This window comes from Nestor notabilis, unplaced genomic scaffold, assembly GCF_000696875.1.
Source record: "Nestor notabilis isolate BGI_N333 unplaced genomic scaffold, ASM69687v1 scaffold12698, whole genome shotgun sequence".
In the NCBI taxonomy this organism is placed as follows: Eukaryota; Metazoa; Chordata; class Aves; order Psittaciformes; family Psittacidae; genus Nestor; species Nestor notabilis.
Window position 1 is genome coordinate 26010 of NW_009940628.1, and position 9193 is coordinate 35202.

Consider the following 9193-nt stretch of genomic DNA (forward strand, 5'->3'; position numbering starts at 1 on the left):
CAATTTTTAACTATAGGGATCCATTTCTGCTTGGAGTAAGATAAGAATAAATGCTAAAAAATTACTACAGTTCTGGGATCCTGCTGGCTGAAGCATGCTTGCGTTAGCTTTCACACTGAGGTGGAAAAGAAATCCCTCTTAAAGCCGAAAAAGTGAAGGGAAGTTACTTATCAAAATGTTAACAGTGCTGATGGGGAATGTATTGCAAGAGGATGCATGTCTGTAAAAGAGTAGGTGGTAATAAAATAAAAAAGTATGTAGACCTTTTAATTTAAATGTAATGAATTCTCAGTAGTAGAACTACAAGTAGGATCTCTGTGACTAGTAACATCTAATCTGTGTGTAAATTTCCAGTCTACGTAGGTCAGGGGTTCCTACAGTGCAAGTCAGAAGACACTAGTGAGTGTCCTCTGAAGCTCTTGTATGAGATCTGCAAAGGAAATTGTTATATCTGCTGAGCACAAGCATAATGTGTTGTGGGTTTTCTTGCTATATCCTCTCCTCTCTGCAGCCTCAGTCCACATCCCTAAATTTTTACCTCTTGGTGAGCTGAACATGTGAATCAGTGTTGTAATGTATTTAAAATAATTATGCATCACTTTATCGGAAAGATGATGTAACTTAAATCAATTTTATCTTAAATGGTCATCTTGAAATTATTCTTAAATCTACCGATATCCTTTCTCATCAGATTTTAAGGTTTTTTTTCAGATAAAAGAAAGTCTGTACACCTAAACAGGAAAAATAACTGAGAATAGTGGGGTAAAAGGAAAGTATTTCTGAATTATGAGGTCATTTCCACAATATTTTAAATGCCTTATAAAAAAAACCCATAAAAATCTTCCTCTTCAGTCATAGAGGTTGGCTAGATTGGTGAACATATATAAACAATCTACAGTCTACAATGTAAATTAAAGCACACTTTCTTTTAAATGGATGGACAACTGCTTCTGGTTTTGTCTTAGAGGCCTAACTTTTGTTCTTTTTTTTTTTTTTTGCTAGTTCTCTGGTTGGGAAGGTATTTGTTTGCATTTCACCTGTTCTGTGTTAATTTGCAAAGTTTTAGTCTTTTGGACTATCTGATAGAAGTAAATGCAGAAGAATAAAGGAATACATGCCAACTGTCCTGTAGGTGTGCTCTTGGAAACAAATTGGCAGAATAGGTTTTTTTTTATTATTTTTAATTTTTAATCTTAGGAATTTTTTTTAACAGGGATATTTTTGATGTGTTCTCTTGAAATATGATTTTAACTGGGAAAATTTGCTCTTTCCGTGATACTCTGTAATTTTATTTTTTTTTGTCAGTGATGAACACAGGCTTTTACATTTAAGTATATAAGATGTGTAACATATAGATTCTATGCTTCATTAAATATTTGCAGTCACCTTGCCCTGGCCATTGGTAAATAATTTCAAGTTAGGTGGAACAAAGAGTGTATCGTTTAAATAAACTATCTTGCATTCAGATGATACTTGCCATTATATACCCTTAAAACTTATTTAAATACTGTGGAAGACAGAAGAACACTGCTTCAGATAGTGTGTTCAATCCTTATTATTTTTAAAATCTAAAAATTACTTCTATGAAGAAATGGTAAAGTCTCAGTTTTCAGTAAAATACAAGTATTTTCTCTGACACGTGAAACTGAAGTTGGGGGCATGATTTCCTTAAATACAAATACTGTTCTCTTTACGAAAACCTCTTGAGACAGCCAAAATTGGAGAATATATTTCTGTTCCTGTCTGGCATCCATCTCAAACTGCAAATATCAACTTACTTTTCCTTTGAAGGGGTCTCGTATTAATAATACAACCTGAAATAATGAAATTTATACTATGAAATTATAAATGTCAATTACAAAATTAACAGAATTAGTTTTAGTACAGCTGTGTGTTTATGGCTGCCCTTATGTGATGATCTTTCTCATTAAATATTGTGAAACTTTGTTCTGTATTTAACCTATTGTGGTTTCTTCCTAAAATGAAGAAAATCTTTACTCTGTTTTAAACACAGAGAATTACTCTTTTATCATGGATGAAGATTACAGCTGTTCGAAATAGAACTCATAGCCTGTGTCTGCATTTTCTTAATTTTGGCCCATTTAGTTACCATTTTCTTGCCAATTTAACAGCAATTCAATAGCAATTTCATAAACTGTGACCGTTTACTCACCTGTTTTTGTAGGGGGTTTTTTATAGGTTTTCCTTTACTTAGTTCTATATTTTGTGGGATGTATTTTTCTCCGATGCTCTCCTGTTTACACTGTTTTCTTAACACAGTGCTCTGTTGAGAATAAAACTCTTGAGACAATCTTAGGAATATTTGCTTACCAAATAAGGCTTAGAATTCTATTTGGTTTTAGTATACTTGGCCGAAACATATGTGTCTTTAATTGCCGTGCCTGTAATTTTTTTTGTTGTATGTCTTTACTGTTATTCTACTAGGATTTGGAAGTAGCTCTGCCTTCGGAAGTGGTGCCACAGGAGCATCATCATTCGGGTTCGGAACTTCAAGTAAACCATCAGGAAGTCTAAGTGCAGGTTGGTTTCTTTCTCTTGAATTCAAGTTTATCTCAAAGCAAAAGTTATAATCAAACTGATGCAATCAAATCTAAGCTACTGAAACAAATGCGCTTAAAGTTGCATGTGTATGTAACCATTAAAGAAACTACTTACTTGCTAAATACACGTTTTTAGAGAAGTTTTTAGGGTTCTGCTAAGGGTGTCCTAGGTAGACAGTATTACTGTTTCCTGTTTGACGGTATTTATCTAATTAGGAGTGGAAGCAGAAAAGCAGATGCATGAGGTTGGATCAGATACAGTGTGAGGCACAGAAATGCAGTTACTGCTTGACTTCATAGGCTATACAGTTACTGACCTGTTGAAATTAACATAGTAATTTGTGACAAATACAGCAGTAATTCGGCTTCCTGTATTTACAAGTAAAGTTAAAATTACTGTTTAGAAGCCCAGGTTTCCTTAAAAGTTTATCTGCTTATCCTTTCTGTTTGAATAGTAAATTATAGGTATTGTATCTCTGTATATATCCATAATTCATTGATCTAACTGCTTAGAAAACATTTCTGTAGCAAATGAACTACTTCACTCATTTTGCTTTTTTTGTTTAATTTTGTTGGTTGTGAGAAAGTGAAAATAGAGATGCAATTACTCCTTAATTCAGATTTCTGAAATCTTAGTCACTTTTATAGCTTGCATCTGAGGCAAATAGCTTCCTGTAGTCTGTTTTACAATCCTTCTTCAGTGACAGATAGAAGTATTGTGTTTCCTGGGATTGGCTTTTGGTAGTATGTTTCTTTTTTTAAAAGCAAAATGTTTTTTAACTGCTATTAATGCAAACATAGCAAATGACTGGTATTTATTAGTATGTTAGCTTGGATGAACATCTCGTTAGTTGCCATGCTTTTAATTTGGTTTTGTTTTTTCCTTCGTTAGTGATGTGTTAGGCTTTCAAATTAGACCTGTAAAGTACCTTAAGCTTTGTATTGTAAGGCGGAAATAGCTTAATAAGCTGGCTGTATAACATACATGAATGTGTAAATTCTTGACAGAACATGTCTGATTTTGCAGTTTGCAGTGTCTAAACATCAACCTGCTTTTGCTTATTTTTTTTAAATATCAGAAACAAGTGAAAAACACTGCTTACATTTTCATCTTGTAACTCATTTTTCCTGAGCCTATATTGAGTTATAGTTCCATAAATAAAACTGCTGCATTTCAAGCTTCTGAGTTATGAAGCAAATAATTTTCATATATTAAAAAAATATAATTAGAAAGCTAGTTGTATGGATCAGTTGTCCACCACTAATGAGGTATCAAATCAAAGTAAGTAGCAATTCTGACTTAGCTAACTTGGTGGTGTGCAGAGATAATTTAGATTTCATTTCACTGTATTCCTCAAACCAGGCTTTGTCATGGTGCCAATGCCCCCAGTCTCTCTTTAGCAGTGAAGGACTTGGATCCAATAAAATTAAGATTGTTTTCAGTTATCTCTAGAGTCTCAGTACAGAAGATGGTAACCAGGAGTATAAATGATTAAATGTCATTCCTGTCATTTTGTGCTTATAAAATAAAGCGGTCATGAAATCCTGCTCTAGACTGGGATTATGGACTAGAAACCTCCACCGAAAAATGGTAGCCCCAAAGCACATTAACTTCTACCTCTTATATCCAAAAATCCAGTGCCATATAGATCTGGATTCCGTATGATCTCTAGTTTAGTTTTATCAAGGGTGTATAAATGGGTTTGAATTGATGCCTGAAGCTAGCCTGATTATATGTATTTTTTATTTAATGTGTCCCATTTCTGAGAGAACATTTACAGGATCCTGGAACAATATTCTGCTTTGTGTTATCATACGATAGTTGTATCTTGTTTCTGAATCTTTTTCTTGAAAAAGCTAGGAAAATAGAGTGAATATGAGTTATGAGACACTCTGAATACAATCCATGTGTAACTGAGCAGCTTTTAGATACAAAGGCTATAGGAAATCAATCTCTTTTTCATTCATGAGACTCCCTGGTGCAGAACAAGTTTATTCTTCTGAAAATCTTACTTGGGATTTAGAATTTGCAGGGGAATGTGGGAATAGTTGCATGTGCTTCATTCCTTATATACTAGGATGAGAGACAAATTAGTCCACAAAATTTAGGCAAGACCCAAATGAACAATGTCATTATAGTCACACTTGAGATCTGCATGTCCATTACGTTGACAGTAAGTTCTGCACAGGCATCTGCGTGTTGAAGGACTGCACTTGTTGGAATGTAGATAATGGGGAATTTTCTTGACAAGATGATGTCATATGTAACCCAGGTGCAGGCATTGCAGGAGGAAGAGCTTCACATTGTTTCGAAGTAATTCTTGATGCAAAGAATCAGTAGCAAGTGAAGACATCAGGCTTGTGAGAGCCACTTTGGAATTCTGGTGGGACAGCCAGTTGGGTTTTGATTTCTGTGCTTTAAAAGTACATAGGCATTGAGCTAGAGATGCTGATGGATTGCTTTAACTGTCTCTGCATTAAGTAATGTTTATTGAGAATATACCCTTTTTTGCTTGTGAATCAGTCCCATTTTTTTCTTAATCTTTCTAATTCTTTACAGTCCATGGCAAGGGGATTGGAACTAGGTGATCTTAAGGTCCTTTCCAACCCTAACCATTCTACGATCCTGTTATTCCATTTTCAACTTGTATGAAACTATTTGTTAAAAGCTCATGTCATACTAGTTATTTCATATGATTGGCTACCTGACTGGGTTTCTTGAGAGAACAGACAGTGGAGTTACAAAGTTCTGCTACTTATTACCTAATATTTGAGAAATTTCTAGCATTCTCTAATAGTTTCAATTGTTATCCAAGTTGTTTGTGCAAAACTGATATAAACTCCAAAAGAAAGTAAAATGAGTTGGTTTTAGCATTGCTGAAAATAGTAGGCAGATTTTCCTCAACTCGTTTTATAGCTGAACCAAATGTTCAATTTGTTTGCTCTGATAGGAGAGAGTGGAGAAGTTAAAATAGCACGATTTCCTCACCTAGCCATTCAGTTTTTCCAAAGCTTTGTTTTCGATGCTGCTTTTTGGTTTAAGTCATAGAAGTTGTTTTTAAATAACAAGAATTTGGCAAGGATTTTGAGCCTTTTCTGGCTCTCATTTACAGTGTGGTCTGTGCCACATAAAGACAGGCAGAGGTAGCCTATCAGGAGGGCACAGTGTTGGGAGCTCCAACCCCAGCTTTGCCATTTACCTGCTGTGAGTGAAGTGTATGGGCCATGGTCTGCTTGTACTTCTGCTTTCCCTCCCACCTTATGTACACAGTATGTATTTAGGCTGAGAACTTGAAAAATTATGATTCTGGTATTGTACAGTTTCAGTGAGACTTTTGAGTGCTACTGTTGTAGTGGTATAAGACTTGTGATTTAGGATATAGTTGTTTACAACCACTGAGGTAGACTGTGTTAGTGCTCTAATATCCAAGTTGTCACAGCAAGTCAGGTGTGTTAGCGATGTAGCATACTGTCACATATCCATGTTAGTATAAAATGTTACAAATGTGGGTGATAAAGTGGCTGGTGTTCATAACTCCAAGGAGAGCAAGCTTGCAGTCCTGATATAGCTTACATTTTAAAATATTTTTTCCTCCCTCATAAGGCTTTGGCAGCTCGACTACATCTGGGTTTAACTTCAGCAATCCCGGCATCACAGCATCAGCTGGCCTGACATTCGGGGTATCTAATCCTGCATCTGCAGGCTTTGGGACAGGAGGGCAGCTTCTTCAGCTGAAGAAACCTCCAGCTGGAAACAAGCGAGGGAAAAGATAGGCACCCCTAATGGGAAGGGGAAGTGAATCAACTTTGTTCATCTGAAAAGTCTATTTTTCTAGATTGATGCATTGATTCAATTGCATCCCAGGAGATTTATAAAAGTTTTGCTACTTTTCCCTAGTCTGAAATACAAAATGAAATCATATTGAACAGCTATTTTCTTGTGAATAGAAACTCGTTTATGTATTTTTATTTTTAGCCCTAGTTTTAGAAATGTTCTATACTGCATTATTATTAAAGAATCTTGTAAAACCATCTATTTAACCTAATGTTAGTAGCAGAATATTTTTTGTTAATAAGCTTTATACCATAAGAATATATGCATATTTGGTTTTTTGTACAGATAAAATATATTCTAGTACAAATACTAGAGTTCATATCTTCTGTTCCTGGATATGGCCTTTAAATCTACTTCAGGGTGTTTTTGTGTATATGGATGTAAATATATACAGTACAGTGCACACATCTGTGTGTATATGTATGTGTATATATATGTATAAAATACAGATGTGCAAACCTTGCCCAGACAGGTCTCCTTTTCTTTGTGTGTTCTGTTTCTCCGTGTTGCCCCATGGTCCTGCATCTTGATGTTCCTAGGAATTTCAAATAGTGACTGGGCTATGTCATCATTGCTTCTTGTGTTTTGTTGTTTAAGACCAGCTGAAATACAATGTTTACTATTTCATAAAGTTTGGTAAATAATGGTTAATAGCTGGATTTTTTTAACCTTTTTCTTGACCCATTTAGCAGCCAACTCTAAAGAAGAATCCAAGATTTTGGCTTGGACATTTCATAGGTAATGTTCCCAAACTGTTTGGTTTTGGTTTTTCTTGGAGCTGAGCAGTAGGGCATCACAGCATTTCAGCTGAAATCTCAGGATGCCACATGGTTTGTGTGCAAGCAGGGAGTTGTCAGCCTGGATGAGCTTTTCCCTGCAATTGGAGGGGTTAGGATATATGCTATTCTAATGAAAACCTGAATTAGCTGTTACAAACCAGAGTTAATTCACTAGCTGATCATCAGCTCTACTAGCATTGACTTGAGAGCAGTTGCATATCTGCTTTCAGTACAAGGTATAGTACAATAAGTTGCTGCTAAAGACTGGAGGATGAAAATGATGTAATTTGAAGGTTAAAGCTATTGCAACAGCAGTTGATGAACCTTGCCTATTACAATATCATAGCTTGTTGTGCTGCATCTCAAATTTGGTGTGCACTAGAAATAGCTGTGAAAACATCTTAAGGAGGAAATAATAATCAGTTGAACCTTTGCAAATAAAGATACAGGTTGAAGTGTGAACATGAAACTTTGGAGCCAAGTTGCTTTTTATGTAGATGATGTTTTGTATATAACATGCATCCAATGAATATTCACAGTCATTTTCACAAAAGCACCTTTTCTTCTAAAACAGTTATAGTGCATACAATTTTTCTAGTACTAAGTCATTTGCTTTCTCTTAAAGTGTTATTACCATTTTGGAAATGATGTTTGCATTCGGCAGTGATTGCTCTTTGACAAATGTTCAGTTTGTCACTTGATCTGATAAAATTAAGGGAAACTGAACACAGAATTCTTCACTTTTGTAATTGTATGTTATTGCATCTTTGTGAGCAGCCTCTTAGGAAGGGATATAATGTGGGGTTTTTATGTCTCTGAAAAATAAAGCTTTCAGTTTATTTGGATTTCAACCCTTTTTAAAACTGTCGTTGGGCTGCAGTCAAAACATAATGTTTGTATTCCTTATTGGTTTTTTTAATAGTTAATATGTTAAACCACTGGACTCTCTTGTAATGTATTAATTTGTGAAAATAATTCTAAATGTGTACTGTTTGTCCATATGTGCAACTTAGCATTGTGCAAACAATAAAACAATAATGCTGTGATCCTTGTAATACATATTTGCCTGTTTGAAATAGTTTCCTGTTTTCCACCTGTGCTACAGGAGAAACAAAAGCATCATTAGCTAATATGTACAATTGCTTTTCCTAGAATTTATATAGTGCAAAATTGTTCTTACTGAAGTTAGGTCCTTGGTCTCTGGGTCGAAGGGTAGGGGAGGTGAATGGAGGTATTGTATTGTGGGTTTGTCTAGAATCTCTTCACAGTGTGCTGTATAAACCTGGATCATGCTGTAATATAACACAGCACTAGGCATGGCTTTGGAAATTCAAAAAACTCAAAAGCAGTCAGAGCCTTCTAGGTACCCATGCTCTGTTTCTTTTCACATGAAGGCAACAATTATGTCCTTAATTTACCCTAAGTGAAAAAGTGATTGTGTAGAATAGCCATATGCTGGAGTACAAACTTAAAGTCAAAATGGGATTTGAAATAATTATATTCCCAGCATATTACTTGGGTGGTTGATTTTAGCCATGATTTTCAGGGATCAACATTGGTATATGCTATGTCAAAGGATACTGGTTTTTTTTCCCAATTTAGAGACATGTAATTAGAGTGCAAAATACAAATACATTCAAGGTATGGCTCTTCTGAACCTAAACACCATGAAATGAAATCAAGTCTGGATTATTTGTTCTGTAAAGGAGGAAAAATATGTACCAGAGGGGAGGGAGGAGGTTCAAATAAGGTGCAGTCAGAATAGAGTTTATGTATCTTCCTTGCCACAGGAAATCCAAATCCAGCTGTACACCCTCCATCTATGTATTCATAACTGCATTTTGAACATCAGTTGCATTTATGGCATCATTTTAAAAATGAAAACAAAGTTCAGGAAGAGGCTTAATGGCCTTTTTTTCCCCTCTTTGTCAGTGATAATTCTGATTTTTCCCAGTTTGCAACTCATGTTAATAGTAGGAAAAAATGCAGAGTGAGACATACTGGCTCTCACATGTTAT

At 35.2% G+C, this 9193-nt stretch overlaps 1 protein-coding gene across 1 annotated transcript in view; it reads left to right on the forward strand.

Moving 5' to 3' along the window:
• The window catches only part of NUPL1 (nucleoporin like 1), a 29490-nt gene extending 22632 nt beyond the window's left edge, over positions 1–6858 (forward strand). Inside the window, 2 exon segments of the mRNA XM_010020455.1 lie at positions 2446–2541; positions 6166–6858. Coding sequence (XP_010018757.1) covers positions 2446–2541; positions 6166–6335 — 266 coding nt within the window. The 3' untranslated portion in view covers positions 6336–6858.
• The last annotated feature ends 2335 nt before the right edge of the window (positions 6859–9193 follow it).